At 34.7% G+C, this 16,722-nt stretch overlaps 1 protein-coding gene across 1 annotated transcript in view; it reads left to right on the top strand.

Moving 5' to 3' along the window:
* Malrd1 (MAM and LDL receptor class A domain containing 1) overlaps positions 1-16,722 on the top strand; it is a 639,509-nt gene that overhangs the window by 465,888 nt on the left and 156,899 nt on the right. The window contains exon 31 of the mRNA XM_028764924.1: positions 6,239-6,396. Coding sequence (XP_028620757.1) covers positions 6,239-6,396 — 158 coding nt within the window. The remainder of the gene's footprint in view (positions 1-6,238; positions 6,397-16,722) is intronic.

Here is a 16,722-nt window from a genome sequence, read left to right as displayed (position 1 = left end):
AAAAAGAGAAAAATTGCCTCAAATTTAAACCAAAGGGTGAATTCATATCACTTAATGTGGAAAATTGTCTTTTATGATTTGACCAGGGAGTAAATGAACATAATTTTTTTAAATGGCAGAAGACTCATGAAAATAGAGATTCCTTTATGAGTATTAACTGTCCTTTTAAAAAAGAAATGTCAAATTATTGTAATTTAACACAACAATTCAATGAAATATTTTAAAATATAACACAGTGTTTTCTCATATCTAAAAGATAATTTAGGCTTTTTTATCTTTTACTCATTCCAGAATGGCTATGAAATGTGAAGCATGTAATATATTGGTATATGCATACATATAATACATTGTTTCATATATATATTGCTTCCTGTGCAATAGGAAATTATCATTGTCACTTGAATGAAGCACAATTCAGTGTTGAATGCATACTACTTATATATGACATTAAGTGATCACCAATTTTCAAAACTGTTCAATTGCTCAAATAATTGTTAAAATTAGAGTTGAATATTACTGCAAATGTGGTCCTTGTTCTTGATAGTAACTAATTAGTTGTCAAACATAAGAATCTTTACATATATAATCCCAGAAGCTTGAAATTGTAAAGCAGAAGTGAAGTCCTGAACTGAGAGTGTTCAGAAAATATTTAGGAAGAATGAGGAATATTTAGAAATACTTTATGAAGAGCAACTTTTAAAATATTGCACCCTGGTCAAACTTAATTGAACAGACTGTATATTATCAGCTGAGAATCTTGAGATCTGATATATAAGCAGTAAGACGATTTTAAGATGACAGCTAGAAGCTGCTGGACAGCTCTAAATCAAATAATCAAAGAATTTTGCTTTTGAAACTACGTCCTCCTGGATGCTATTGATCATTCCGCACAGCTTTATGTAGGTAATGGACATGAACTAGTTTAATGATTTCCCATTAAATTCTAAATATATCCTGACAGTTGAGACGTTAGTGCTTTTTTTTCCCCCTGTAACAAATTTTTAACTGTTTAATATGTTTGCACAGACCTACTGCCAAGGATTTTTCTAGTCCTTATTGCAATGGGTAGTGGTTAATGCAAAGACTCATAAGTGAGCAAGTGTGGAGCATAAGTGACTCAGTGGTCTGTTGTGGGTGGGTCATCTGTACCAATCTCCCCTTGCCCATAATTTAGAACATTTTGTGGAATGGTTCTAGAACACTGTAAGATCTGGACAGGTGTGAGAGAGAAAGGTGAAATGCTGACTTCTAAACTTAACATGGCTTCTGTACACAACACCTCACCACAGCTGTTGTTACCTGTATAAGATGACTAGAAGAAGCCAGTCAGAATTATAGCATGAATCCAAAAGGTAGTTAGGAGTTTCCAAAGCCGCATTGGGAGTTGGCAGCTGCTGAGAGAGGGCATCCTCTTTGGAAACACAGGTGCCAGTAAGTTGTCCATGCCCCCCTGAATAGCCCCACACCTAGATTCTATATATAGGGTGCAGAATAAATACACTGAAATGCAATGCTTTCAATCAATTCCTATCTGTAAACTTGATTACATTTGCATCAATGAATGCAATTGCTGCTTTTCCTATGACTCTAAATATTTGACTTTCAATGTCAAGTTAGAAGTTAGTATAGAAAAAGCTTGAGATTGAAATATACTCATTTGCATTTTGCATGTTATAATATTTAGGAGCTAAATGATAAAATCTATAATTGCATTATCCTACTATATTAACTAGTTATGTCTTCACATCAAGGTTACAACCAGTAGATTTCATGTGGTTAACATACACTGAAATCCCCTTGTACGTAAAAGTCAAGATAAAAGACAGGGTATGTGTTCCTATTTGATTTAAGGTAGCATGGAATATTCTCAAAGTATCTTTTCAAAGAACAAGCCACTATCTTTTTGTAGAAATTGTATGGGAGAGTCCAAAAATATGTTGGCTGTATGAGCCACATAAAATTTCTGATTTCCAAATGATGAAAGAAAATATCTTCAAACAAAATGTAAACTTTAAAAGCATTTTCTTGTGGCTCAAACAAATTTTTCTGCTTATTTTTCCTAATCCAGTGGCACATACCAACCGCTTTGGGGACTTTAGGAAGTCAACTTCCATGTCATTTTAATTCCTATTTATTTATTCTGTGAAAACTTCATGATGATGATTCTTGGGTCACATCCTTTAGCTATTTCTTCTTTTATGTTTTGTTTTGCTTTCTTTTAGGTGGTAGTATTATACTTTTAGCTTTTAATTTGTTAATGGTGGTCATGTATTGTTTCTGCTAAATTTGTTCCTTGATAATTTCATACTTGCATATAATGCATTCTGGTTACTCTCACCCTTGTCTCAGCCTCTCCTATTTATTTCCGAATCCCATTAACCACCCTTCCTCTACAAGTCTATTTTTTTGTTTGCCATTATTCTACTTTGTCTTATGATCCACTAGATTTAATGGGTTTGGGTTTTTTGAGACAGTGAAGTCTGTCTCAAAATTATTAAAAAAATTATTATAATCCTTCTGCTTCAATTTCCCAAGGCTAAAATAACAGGTGCATTCAACCCAGCCTTGCTAGATATTTTTATGATGGATATTTTCAAGTAAACCTTCATGAAGTATACTAAGTGAAAGAAGAAGGCTTCAGTAAAGAACACTTAAGTACAGATATAAGTTATTTCTATCTTTTACCCAGCATGTCAGGAGATTTGAAGAAACCAGCTCATTCTTTTAACAATAAACAAGCTGTGCAGCTGAAAAGCATTAGCTTTTTATGGCTCTTCTAGACAGCCAAGAACATAGGAACTACCACTGCTTCTGTGGGAAACAAACAGATGGGCACACGGTCACAAAAGCTAGAAGGGAAAATTTTGGGTATGAAACTCTGTGAAACCTGGGTAGGACATCTCAGCTGTGATTTTCCAGGTTCAATATAGAAAACTTTAGGAGATGAAATTCAGAGAAGACAGTAGAGAAACATCTCTGAAATCCTCATCCGGATTCCTCATAGAAGACTAGTAAAAGTTCTCTCAGCTTTCACAAGGACAGGGGAATTTAGTCATGGAAGCATCCGTAAACACTATTTCACTAAAACTTTACTGACAAAAGGGAAGAGAAATATTCCACGATGTGAAAAAGTTGGGTTGCTGGGCAGTGGTGGCACACACCTTTAATCCAGCACTTGGGAGGCAGAGGCAGGCAGATTTCTGAGTTTGAGGCCAGCCTGGTCTACAGAGTGAGTTCCAGGACAGCCAGGACTACACAGAGAAACCCTTTCTCGAAAAACCAATAAAAAAAAAAAAAGTTGGGTTGATGTAAATAAGAGAGTACTGATAGAAAATACTCATTTCTGTGACCCATGAAGTGCTATGCACATATTTGAAGAAATGCTTGAGTTAGTTGTAATGGAATTTTCAAGTTCAAGATCACCTACTAAGAAAGATGCTTTTATAAGTTGTGCAACTAGTATACAGAGAAGATGAAAATTTAATTATACAAAATTATTAATTAGCTTCAGAATAGAGAAAGTGGATGAAAAGTAAAAAGACACAAAACTTAATGAGTACTGAAATGGTAAAAGTTATTATAGATAGTAAACCAGTTCTGTCAGTAGTTCAGGTATATCAATAAAGATTAATAGTACAAATTCAACAATTAAAATACATCCATTGTCAGTGTGGAGTAAGACCAAAATACTATCTTTCAGACTCTATATTTACTATAAAGACAGAGAAATCAAAAATAAGGGGTGGACACTCATCAAAAGAACACGATAGCTAGGAAAAAGATTCTGAAGCAAGGAGTATTATTAAGGATAAAGAGGAACATAGATGATAATAAATAGGTCAATCCTCCAAGAAAAAAATAATCTCCAACATATAAAAATTTAATACCAGAAATTCATAGATTTTTCAAGTAAATCCTGATAAAAATTTTAGGATAAATAAATGACTCTGTTATTACAGCTGGAGAATCAAACTTGCTTAGCAATGGAAAGATCCAGCAGAAAGAATATCCGAAAGACTATCCCTGATCAGATCAGCATAGTCAATACCCTGGACCTGAAGTCATCTACAGAGGACTTCATCCAAGAGTGTCAGGGTGCCTGTTGTCTCAAATAACACAGAAACATAACAGAAGAAACCATGTCATTGGCCATGAAACCTAACAGTCTAAGGAACTGGAAGCCATATACACTATGTTTTCTATAATCTTCCTTTGGGAGAATGGATATTTCACATAAAATAAAAAATATTCTCTTGTTTCTTTACGTGTTTGCCTAGCTTGAGAAGAACTCCATTTCTGTCAGTGATTAAAACTCATGACTTTTAATTCTTTCCCTAGTTTTCCATATTTTTCTCTATAATGTAACATGAATGTGATTACAAAACTTTTAATTACATACAGATTTAATAACAGCTTCTAAATAGCTAATGAGTCAAGAAAGTTAAATTAACATCTTGATATATTTTAATTCAACAGAGAATAGAAATCAAAATATTTGTATTTCATAGAATACATTGGTTATAAGAAAGTTTGAACATTTGAAGAAATAATAGCAACAAGACTAATCTAAGATAAATTAAAACTGTTTAAAACCAAAAGAAGAAAAAAATGGAAGTGTTGAATATGAGTAGAATTAGTGAAATATATGTAATAAATAAAATAAATAAAACTACTCACAGCCAACCATCAGGCTGAGCCAGAGGACCCCAATGGAAGAGCTAAGAGAAGGACTGAAGGAGCTGAAGGGGATTGCAACACCATAGGAAGAACAATATCAACTAATCGGACCACCAAAAGTTCGCAGGGACTAAACCACCAATCAAAGAATAATATACATAGAGTGATCCATGGCTACGTATATAGCATCAATGGCATCAATGGGAGGGAAGACCGTTGGTCCTGTAGAGGATTGATGCCACATCATAGCAGGGGATACTAGAGCTGTGAGGTGGGAGTTGTATGTGGGTGGAGGAGCATCCTCTTAGAGGCAAAGGGGAGGGAGTGTATGATGAAAAGTTTGGAGAAGGGAAAAACAGGAATGAGAATATGATTTGAAATGTAAACAAATAAAATGATTAATAAAAAATTAAATAAAACTAAAACATAGTATTTGAAAGAATAGATAAAATAAAAAACACTCTCACCAATATACTTGAAACAACTAAAGAAAGCAGGAAGTCCTGCTATCAGAAGTGAAAGGAGGCTATTGCTGCTGATCTTTAATAGTGACAAGCCACAAGGAAAACTGTATTAAACAGAAAATAATTTATTAGATTTGTTTGGAACTCTACAAGTAACTTATCTGCTATCCAAGAAAAAACACAGAATAGAAGAGTAGATTGATATGTTTTGACAATGCTGTCAAACAGAAAACAAATTCAATTATATTGAATACAGAGAGAGAATTTTGACAAACAAATGCATCTGTAGTACACAGACATTATATATAGCTCAGTGGAAAAACATCTAAAGTGGCTGGGACTCAGTGAGTGAAGTCATCATAGGAAATGTAAGGACATGAGTTAAGATCTCCAGCACCCACTTAAAAGACAGGCTCAGTAGCATATATTTGTAACCTAGAGGTCATGGAGGCAGAGAAATCCCTGTTGCTTGCTGGCTAGACAGGTGAATAATGGACAAACTTCATGTTTAATGAGAGAACTTTTGTTAAAAATGTAAGGTGGAAGACATATTATCACCTTTATCTTCCACATATGACTACATAGGCAATCACCTCTCTGCTACACACACACACACACACACACACACACACACACACACATCAATAAATAATGTAATAATTCTCAGAATCACATTCTGCAGCAAATGTGACCAAATCTTAATACTCTGGCTATTGTAGAAGAAGGAATAAATGAAATAAGGTTCCACATCAATTAGATACCAATACTGACTCTGTACTTGTCCACCATTAATAAAATACAAAATGCTATACCTTGAAAGTGAGATTGAAGGATAGTAGTATGTCTTCAGAATCCACACAGGGTTGAGTCCTTTGTAAAATGAATTCTGCATATCATGTGACTGTAGCATCAACTTTCTCCTCAGAAGAATTAACTTCTATTTTGATATGACTTGTAAAAGATAAATTCTATTTAAGTAGGGATGCCGGGGAGGAAAGGAGAGTGTTTGAGATGATAATGTTGTACTTGGTTTAACACATTCTGTAGTAAATATATTGTTTCACTAAAACCCGAAACTTTTCCTCAATCTTTTCTAGGTAGTGGTCAGCATTTCTTGTATGTCAACACTTCTCTCGAGGGAGAAGGATCTACTGCAAGAATCATTACCTCTCACTTCTTCCCAGCAAGCCTTGGAATGTGTACTGTTCGGTTCTGGTTCTATATGGTGGATCCCCATATTATGGGAATATTAAAGGTATGAAAGAAGATAGACTTGTGTCCATGGAAATATTCAGTATGTGAGTTTAATCGCCCTTGTTGTAATGATGCTGACAAAGTGCCCTCATTAACATCTCTTCCTGGGGATGTGAGTCTTTGGCATACAGTACCCTCATTCGTCTTCATCTGAGTCAATATTAAGCTCATTGATGTCTGCCACCTGAACTCAATTATGCCTTTGGCTATTTAGAAGATTATCTGTACATTAAAAAAAAATAGTCTGAATAGATTTTACATGTACTTAGCAAATAAGGGCTTTCCTAAGGAAAATGAGGAAATGTGACACTATAGGTAACAATAGAGAAATCTCATCTCATGCAAAATAAAGGTAAAACAGCCCTGAAGTTTCAAATTAAGATCTGACCCAAGTATAAAACAACAGTTCTTGAGAGAGAGTTGACAGTATTTATACTTACAGTTTTATTAATATTTAACAAGATTTGACCATGATGAGCCAATTTTATGATCTAAGTTCAATTTAGAAGTGTGTATTAGAGAAAAACCCTAGTGTCATGACCTAGCGGTTAATTGTTTAGATCAACATGACTAGTTTTTATTGCCTTAACTCAAACACTGTTCCTAGGAAATGGTGATAGGCATTGGTATTTTCTGTCTTTTGGGAGATATTTTATACACATTGTATATACTATCAATTTTAGTTCAAATGTTGGCCTAATGGGGGAGATGTGCATACCTTCTAGCTTTAAAACAAATTGAGACTACAAAATGCTTAGCAAATTCTCCTCTCCCAGATTGTGCAGTTAGTGGAAAATGTTACATCAAAAATCTTCCATCCATTACTTACCAGCCTTGCAGTCTATCCAAAAAATCTGAAAGATAAAAGAAAACAAAAAACTGAAAGTAAGAAAAGCCATACCAATTATAATAATGACAGGTTCTCTTACCAAGTCAAAATACAATCATACAAAAAAAGTGAAATATTATCCTGACTCAAATGGAAACAAGTAGAAACAAAGTAAGTCCATTCTAACAGTTGAGAGATACACATGTTAGTACAACACCTTGATACTTTGGATTTTTCCATAGGTTTTACATTCAATATAAAGTAATTTGGGACATTAGCTTCTAGTTGTAATAAATTCCAGGAAGGTAACTTCCTGGTCATCCTCCATTAGTTTTTCTATTCTGTGGTGATCTGTTACTCATGAAAGCAAACATACTTTACTTACCAACATGATTCAGCATCTCCCTCCATTCAGAACAAATACCCAAACATGTTTGCTAAAGAGTTGGTTAGCTATCTGCTTGGGGTACTCAACTATACAGCCCTTAGTATTTAGTTGTATATCTGCAAATAGCTTCTAAATTACAAATGTTGGTCTCAGTCTTTATTTATGATGCCTTGCTGTGGGGTGATTCATGGTTTTTTAAATTAGGGTTTAGCAGTATAGAGAATGTTTCTGTATACTGGGCAGTCTCCAGATAATTCTACTGGAAGGAAGATTAGGGAGGAACTGGCAGTCAAAATGATCAAGGGTAGTGATGATGATGATGATGACTATAGTGATGATATGATGGTGGGGATGATAAGGACATTTTTTTTTTCTCTGAAATATTTTGTGGGGGGCTGATTAACATGGGTAAATTTTCTTGGGTCTTTCTGGGTTTTCTATTTAGTTTAACATTTCAGATTTTTTTTTTTAGTTTAGAAGTTGCAAGACATAGGACAAGATTGGAGTTATTTGATATATTTGAGAACATGTTTCCCAGAAGAGGAAAGAGATTTGAGAGAAAATTACACATGCACACAGATGTGCGCAAAACAGAACAAGTGACAGCGAGATCTGCTTTGTCTAATCCTGGATCCTTCTTTACATGAGTCAGAAACTTCTCAGAGTAACAAGCTACTGGAAGGGTCATGGCCAGCACAAATCCCAGGAGTATGAGTTTTCATCAGATGACTTTGATCTCCCAAACCCTCCTAATACCATTTCTTAGTTGAAGAATTCAACATAAGAACTGGGAAGAGACATTAGCATTCAGTATGTTTCAAGGAAACAAGTTACATGATATCAGAAGTTTTGGCAGATACTGTATGATTGATTTATCATGGACTATCAATATACTCTGGAAATCAATAACTACCAATGGCAAATAGGACGAAATCTCTACCAACATATTGAGATTATTTTCAAATAAAGCATGTCCAAATTGTATCACCATGCTAATAGGGTTCATCATAAGACTAAAGCAATCAATATGAATTTGTACAGTTGATAAATTCAGGTAAAATTAAACATGGTCTTTCATGCTAAATTATGGAGAACAAACCAAGATACTGCAACTTATCCCAGCCTTTGAGTAGAAGGACACATGAGAAAAACAAATACTCTTGATGACTAGGAACCCTTCAGTAGCTTTTAATAGTAAATGTAAAATAATCAGAATTTTAAAATGGTTATCCAGTTATCAGCAAGCTTTCATACAAAGACAACACATTATAAGAAAATACCAGCACATATTTAGCTGATTATTATATATTTTCTGGCTGTTAGGATAGAAGAACTTAATCAGGTTAGTGTCTTTCTATCTTTTAGATACATATTGACAAATAAAACTTAAATCTCAAATTAAAATGAACAAGGTCTTCTTTTAATCCATATTGCCAAAGAACCCAAAGAGAGACCAAATTATTTTCTTCTGAGAATATTAGGCTTTAGTAATTCAGATTCCTAGGCTTGTACATATTTAGGTTTTAAATGTAATCCCAGTTAAAAAATAATAATTTTGAAATTTGGACACAGGAAAGAGACTTTAATAATGACTAATATCTTTTTTCTCCTTTTTAAATTTTTTATTGAATATTTTATTTATTTATATTTTAGATGCCATCCCCTTTCCTCATTTCCCCTCCCTAGAAACCCCTACCCCATCCTCCCTCCTCCTTTTTGCTTTTATATCATTTTAATTACATGCATGTATTAAGGTCAGTTCTAGGTTGAGGGTCTAACAATACAATAGATGCAAATAGTAAAGGAACAAGCAATACAATAAACATAAATAGTCAAAGAACAAGCAAGGCATTAAACACAATTACATGAACACTCCCTTGATCACTGTTTCTTTTTTAAATTTTTTATTGGATATTTTATTTATTTACAATACAGATGTTATCCATTTCCCCATTTCCCCTCCCTAAAAGCCCCTATCCCATTCCCCCTCCTCCTTTTTGCTTTTATACAATTTTAATTACATGCATTTATTAAGGTAAGTTCTAGGTTGAGGGTCTAGCAATACAATAGATGCAAACAGTCAAGGAACAAGCAACACAACAAACACAAATAGTCAAAGAACAAGCAAGGCATTAAATTCAATTATGTGAACACTCCTGTGATCACTGTTTCTAGGAGCTTATCAGGATGACCAAAATATCTGAGCCTACTTTCCTGTCCTAGCCCAAGGTCATTTTCATGTCTGAAGACTAATTCCTCATTCTATCCTAAAATTTAGATTCCTGTCTGAAATTACTTCTTTGTTCTAGCTTAATATGTAAGTTTCTGCCTGAGATTACTTCTTTGTTCTAACCTAAGCTTTAGATTCCTACCTGAAATTACTTCTTTGTTCTAGCCTAATGACAGATTCCTGCCTGAAGCCTACTTCCTTGTCCTTGGCCAAAGTCATATTCCTGCCAAGCAGCCCATTTCCTTGTCTTTGGCCTATGCCAGATTTGATGAGACAAGCTGCCTTGCCTCAAGTTTTTAGATTTTATGGAACAGAGAATCAAAAAGAGAAGTTATAATGACACTTGTATTTTGCTTAAATGTGACCAGTTATTCAGACTCAATCATGGACTGGTCTAGAAATTAATCCAGTATTGGAATTAACAGTCTTCATTTAGAAGTCTGGTTCTCGACATTTTCAGAGACATATATGGAATGACTAATATCTTAATTTCAACAAGTTCATCCTAATGAAATCGAGGTCATTTAGAATTACCTTTCAAAATTCATTTCATTTTTTAACATTTTGTATAATTTATAGAAACTTTGTTTTGGTTTGGTTTGATTTGGTATTTTTTGGCTTATTGGGTTTTCTGTCTGTTTTGATTTTTTTTTGAAAAAAATTAGAAAGAACATGAAGATGGATGTTTAGGGAGGGGAGAGAATCTGAGGAGAGTTGGAAGGGAGAATATGATCAAAATATACCATATAAATTTAATGAAAATAAATTTTAGTTTTTATATCATTTTCTGTAATATAGAGATACTTAACAATTGCTCACAGAGAATATTTGAGCTACTTCTTAAAAGTTCCTGTTTTGACAACAGATAACTGGATAAATCTGGATGACATCTTAGAGGTCTAACATTCATATTCCAGAATAATTACCATTATTCTGAAATAGCTTTTATTTTAAGGTTGAGCTCATAGATCTAAATAATTTCTATAAAAGACTGTGGAATTCATATTCATTTAACATGTAAATATTCTTTACAAAAAACGCAGAAATTGCCTTTCTAATGATTGTTAAAATTATAGAGATTTTACTCATGTTCACTCTTAGTCCTGAAACTTGGTGTTTCAGTTGCTTACTGGACATTCTTTCCTCATTCCTCTTGATGAGGAAGTTCACGTTCCTGAGGAACCTCTGAACTGGTACTTGCTTAATGAATCTGTTAAGACTCTGTGTGTTGCATTTTGCATGTTTTATTGACCTATTATAAATATGTTTACAACGAGCAGTGAAATAGTACCATGCATGTATAGAATGTGTAATGATCTATTCAGAGTTATTAACCTATCCAGTGTTTCAATTTTTTAATCTCTTACTTTGAGACAGATTGATTATTTCTTCTGGCTTATTTGAAAATATAATGAGTTTCTATTAACTATTCTCACCTTATTATATAACATAACACTAGAATTTTTCTTATCTATTTTGGTACCTGTTGAGCAACTTACTTTTCTCCATCTTTCTTTAACCTGCCCAATCTGTTAACTACTATTCTATTCTCTGCATCTATGAGAGCGACATTTTTAGTTTCCAAACACAAATAAGACCATGGGGTATTTCTCATTTAGGGCTTGGCTTAGCTTTCCTTAGCATATCATTCATTTTCATCCATGCTGATAAACTACAGCATTTTATCAGAAAGACACTATCGTGGTCTACTTCTTACATGTGTTGTTTTTGTGTTTGCTTTTAGTTTTTACTCATTATCATTTTTATGTAATTTTAACTGAAAATAGATTTTTTATGCATAAATTCTGCTTATGGTTGTCCCTCAAATTTGCTGTTCCACAGACCCTCTTGGCCTTTCCCCATAGGCTTGGAAAGCCAACTCATTTTCCTCCAGGAAAATAGGTGTGGCACTGAGAAAAAACAGTACAATATCAAATATAATAATATCAGGTGACTATTGCATGTCAAAAACTACTGAAATTTTTATATGAATTAATCTGTTCCTTATACAATAATGTTATATCTATATCTATCTATCTATCTATCTCTCTCTCTCTCTCTCTATATATATATATATATATATGTATATATATATATATATATGTACATATACATATATATTCAATGGATGAAGTCAATGAGAGAAGAAGCCTCAAGAAACTGTTCACTATCATAAAACCATGGGGTGATACACGTTAGTTTCCACACATCTGATATGTCTCTATTGTCTGCTTTTCTCCCTACATCTTCCTGCCTCTCAAATTAAGGGAGCTGTTTTCATGGCTTATTTACTGTTTCCATACTCCTTTTTCAAAAAATCACTTTTATATTCTGCAAATAGTTCTTTAGGAAAACCTTTGCATGTTCTGTATATGATATAGTACTTAGTACAAATTTTGTTAAAATCATAAATTTCACAAAAATGTAATCATAAATTCTTCAGTTATAGAAAGTGGCCAAAGGGGTGGGATGATGAATATGTTTTTTCTGCTGAGTTTCATATGAAACAACACATTCAGTAACACATTTGTTCAGTAACTTCATATGATCAACTGTTGAAGGACAAGAGCTAAGATGGCATCTTGTTTGTCAAATTGAGATCTGCCCTCCATGACTTTCTAAAGTGTCATATTGACCACTAGACCTATAAGAAAAGTCAGACCTATAAGCTTCCACTGTCTGATACTTCAAAGAGAGTATTCTTTGTGATACTTTCTGGGTTCATAAACCTTAAAATGACAAATTCATTCCAACTCATTTATTCCACAGGCCCTCTTGGCCATTCCCCATAGGCTTGGAAAGCCAACTCATTATGTAGGTATACCGTCTGCTGCAGAAAGTTCCATGTTTGTGGATAGAGAAGTGGAAAAATAAAGATTAGAAAAAGAATTTAAAGCTGCTAAAAGAAAAAACATGCTGTGTTAAAAATATATTTCTATTTAAAAGTAGTATTTAATAATTAAATAAACATCAGTTCATGTAAGATAGACTTGGGGAAACATTTACAACAGAGCTTTAAATTTCTTTTATTATTGCTATTTAGGATGAAAGTGAATGTTGCATTATTATGAACATTGTCAAGAGTTGCTATCAGTTGCTATTTAGGGTTTTATTTTCTATTATTTTATTTATTTGCATTCCAGCCATTGCACCTGCTTCAGGTCCCACCTCCACAGTTCCTCATTCCATTCCTCTTTCCTCTTTCCTGAGAGGGTACTCTGGCCCTGCCAAGTTTTCCCCTTTCCTGGGGCCTCAAGTCTCTCTATGATTAAGCTCATCTACCTTTTCCCACTGAGGCCAGATCAGGAAGTCCCATGCTGTATATGTGCGGCAGTGGGGTGTGGGATTGCTCTCAGACTAGCCCCTCTAGGAGCTCCACGTATCGAGGTTAGTTGAGATGTCTGGTCTTCCTATGGCATTGCCCTCCCCTTCAGCTTCTTCAATCCTTCCCCTAAGCCAACCACAGTGGTCCCTGAATTCAGTTCAATAATAAGGTGTAAGTATCCTCATCAGCATCCGTCTCAGTCAGCTGCTAATAGGACCTGTCAGAAGACAACTACTCCAGGCTCCTGTCTGTAAGCACATCATAGCATCAGTAATAGTGTCAGGCCTTGGTGACCCCCACCATCCATAAGATGGATCCTAAGTTGGGCTGATAATTGGAATGTCTTTCCTCCAGTCTCCTCTTCACTTTTTGTCCCTGCAGTTCTTTTAGACAGGAACAATTCTAGGTCAGACATGACTAGAATTTGTGACTGTGAATTTGTAACCCCATCCCTCAACTTGAGGCCCTATCTACTGAAGGACGATTCTTCAAGTTTCCTCTCCCCATTATTGGGCATTTTGGCTAAGGTTAGCCCCATTGAGTCCTGAGAACCTCTCACCTCCCACGTCTCTGGCATATTCTAGAGAGTCCCTACTCCTCCCTTGCCCCCGGGACTGCAAATTTCCATTCATTCTCCTGGCCCTCTGATCTTCTTTCCTGCCCAGGCCCCATAAGTGAACCTGTGCCACCATTCCCCATCCCCTCCCCTCTCCCATCCAGGACCCTCCCTCCCTCTGCCTCCTGTGATTATTTTTCCCCCTTCTAAGTGGGATTGAAACATCCTCCCTTGGGCCTTTCTGCTTGCTAAACTTCTTACTGTCTGTGGGTGGTATCCTAGGTATTCTGTCCTTTTGAGCTAATATCCACTTATCAGTGAGTACATACCATACATCTTCTTTTCTATCTGGGTTATCTCACTGAGGGTGATATTTTCAACCTCCATCCATTTGCCTCAAAATAGTGGTTTATTTTTAAATTCACTTTGACTGATTTCCAGATCCAGTAGTTTTCTTTCATTTCTGCTTATAACAAACAGGATGTTCAATTGCTTTCACAAGCAGAGTGGCACTGCTCAGAAGAGCTGTCTTTGGGGAATAATACCAGTGAGTGTGAGTGAGAAGAAACAATGTGTACATCTTCAGATGGTGTGATATACATAAGAATAGAAGAAAATACTTAGATATCTGCCTTCTTAACAAACCTGAAAGAAATCCAGATAATATTGGTCAAATTGATCAATTCTTACTTATTTGAGCAGATATAAGAGTAATACAGAAGACCGTAGTGATCAATATACCTTGATATGCTACAGATATTTCTATAATGTGTTACAATATTGCAATAGACATAGCTAAAATGGACTAAAATCTTTTTATTAGTAGTAGTTTAATTCTTTATAAATCCCAAATGTTGTATTTTAATCATATTAACATCCTCTTTCCTTTTCTACCGGATCTATCTCCCATTCCATATCCACCCAACATTATGTTCTCATTCTTTTTGTTTAATCTATGGAGTCCAGTTATTGTTGCATACGTACTCTTGGGTATGTGACCATACATTGGTACATCATACACCCTCAAAGGGTTTCACCTTTAAAATCAAAACAAAATAAAATAAAACAAAAATCCAACAAAATAAACTAAAACCTGACTCCCTCTCTAGCATTTATCAGTTACCAAGAGCTCCTAAGTAGGGGTGGGACTTCTTGTCTGGGTCACCACTTCATGTTGAGATTTTGTCTGACTTGAACTTGTATAGGTCTTATGGATGCTGTCACAATCACTGTGAATTCCTATGGGCAACTGACCTGTTCTGTTCATAGAATACTGTTTCTTTGTAGTTATCCACCACCTCTGGCTATTACAGTCTTTCCACCTCATCTTTCACAATGGTCCTTGAGCTTTAGGAGGAATTTTTTGCACACTGGTGAAATAGTGATACAAATACCACAGAAATAACTAAACAGTTTCTGCTTGAATTTAAGTAAGGCTAGCTCCATAATAGAGAACCCATACCTAGCATATTATCAGGGCCAAGAACCTGTAACTAGACAGGCCATAGGTTTGATAAAAGAACCTACTGCCATTACTCTGCTAATATCATATAGCAGTAGAACACCTCGTGATAACTTCTCATAGTGATAGATAAATGTGTCTTTCCAAACCTCATCAGAGAATCTTCTGTATTTAGCAATAGAGGTTAACACATAAACTCACAACTGGTCAAAGTTCAGAGAATGAGTGACTATTGAGTCCTCAGTCTTAAACAGAACATCCAAACTGGTTTTTGTTTGCTTGCTTGCTTGCTTGTTTGCTTTCTGGCTTGCTTGTTTGCTTTTTGGCAAATTGCCCCATTTTGAAAATAGATTTGATATCTCCTCTATATAATATTAATGTCCCATGTGTTAATGGGGATTTTTTTATTAAACAGATGTTTGACAGACACACTCAGGATCTGGATAGGATAAATCCGTGAATCTATCTGCACATGTCCATTATCTATCACATGTCAAGAATCATGGGCCCATATTAAGAGTTTGGGAAAATTGGGTGTATAGGTTTTGACAACACAGAGATTTATATTGACACTTGAGATCAAGAAAAGCATGCTGGAATAGGCTGTGTATCTCTCCTTGTGAATATTAGAAAAACAACCTTAGAGAGAAACATTACTGTAAAACACTATTAAGTTATAAATTACACAAGACAAGAAGGCAACGCACAAATGCCAAGTTTGACACTCAAGGGGAGGGAGCTAATCTAATTTGACCTTCTGCACAAGACATTCCCTTCACAGTGTAATAAGGAGAAAAGGTGACCTCCAGTTGAAGAGCTATCCTGCTGGAAATTAAAATCAAGTCACATTGTTAAGACATAGAAGTGGAAATTTGCAAAAGAAAGTATTTCTTACAGCTGACTGTAAATGGAGTAGGTACAAAGTCACCTTGAAAAATAACCCAAATCAGCTTTGCTTAGAAGTCTGGGTCCCAGGCTGAGTAAGACTTCTTCAAAGAAATGTTTAACATATTGCAAGCTAAAGAAACTTTTACACTTTTAGTTGGTGAATTCTATCAGTCTTTATATTCCTTATAGATTCTGAACTTGATGCCTTGGTTGCCAAGCCCTTTCTCATTATAGAAGAATAAAATATATTCATTTATTATTGTATAAATTGGAGCTGTGGGTTTAGCTAATTACCTTGGTTTTGTTATTGAATAGAAATGGTGGTAGATTAGAATCTCAATTTTTTTTTCTACAGCAGCTGTTATTTCACTACCATTAATTGAACCCTTTGTCCTAACTACATTGATTTCAGAGGACTGTGTTATCAAATGTTAAATCTCTATTATGTACATAATTTTCTTTAAGTGTATGAAAGAATGATTGTATATAGTTCATTGCTAATATAGAGAGGGACATAGATGAGTAGCAAAACAGATAAATTAAACCATTTAATATGTCCTTTCTCTTTATTTTACTGCTATGCCTATAGAATTAAGGCATGTCAAATTTAACTATACTCACTCTCTATGTTCTTCATGTTGTCTGTTTT

This window comes from Grammomys surdaster, unplaced genomic scaffold (assembly GCF_004785775.1).
Source record: "Grammomys surdaster isolate TR1022 unplaced genomic scaffold, NIH_TR_1.0 146, whole genome shotgun sequence".
Classification (NCBI taxonomy): domain Eukaryota; kingdom Metazoa; phylum Chordata; class Mammalia; order Rodentia; family Muridae; genus Grammomys; species Grammomys surdaster.
This window is presented reverse-complemented; position numbering and strand designations above follow the sequence as displayed.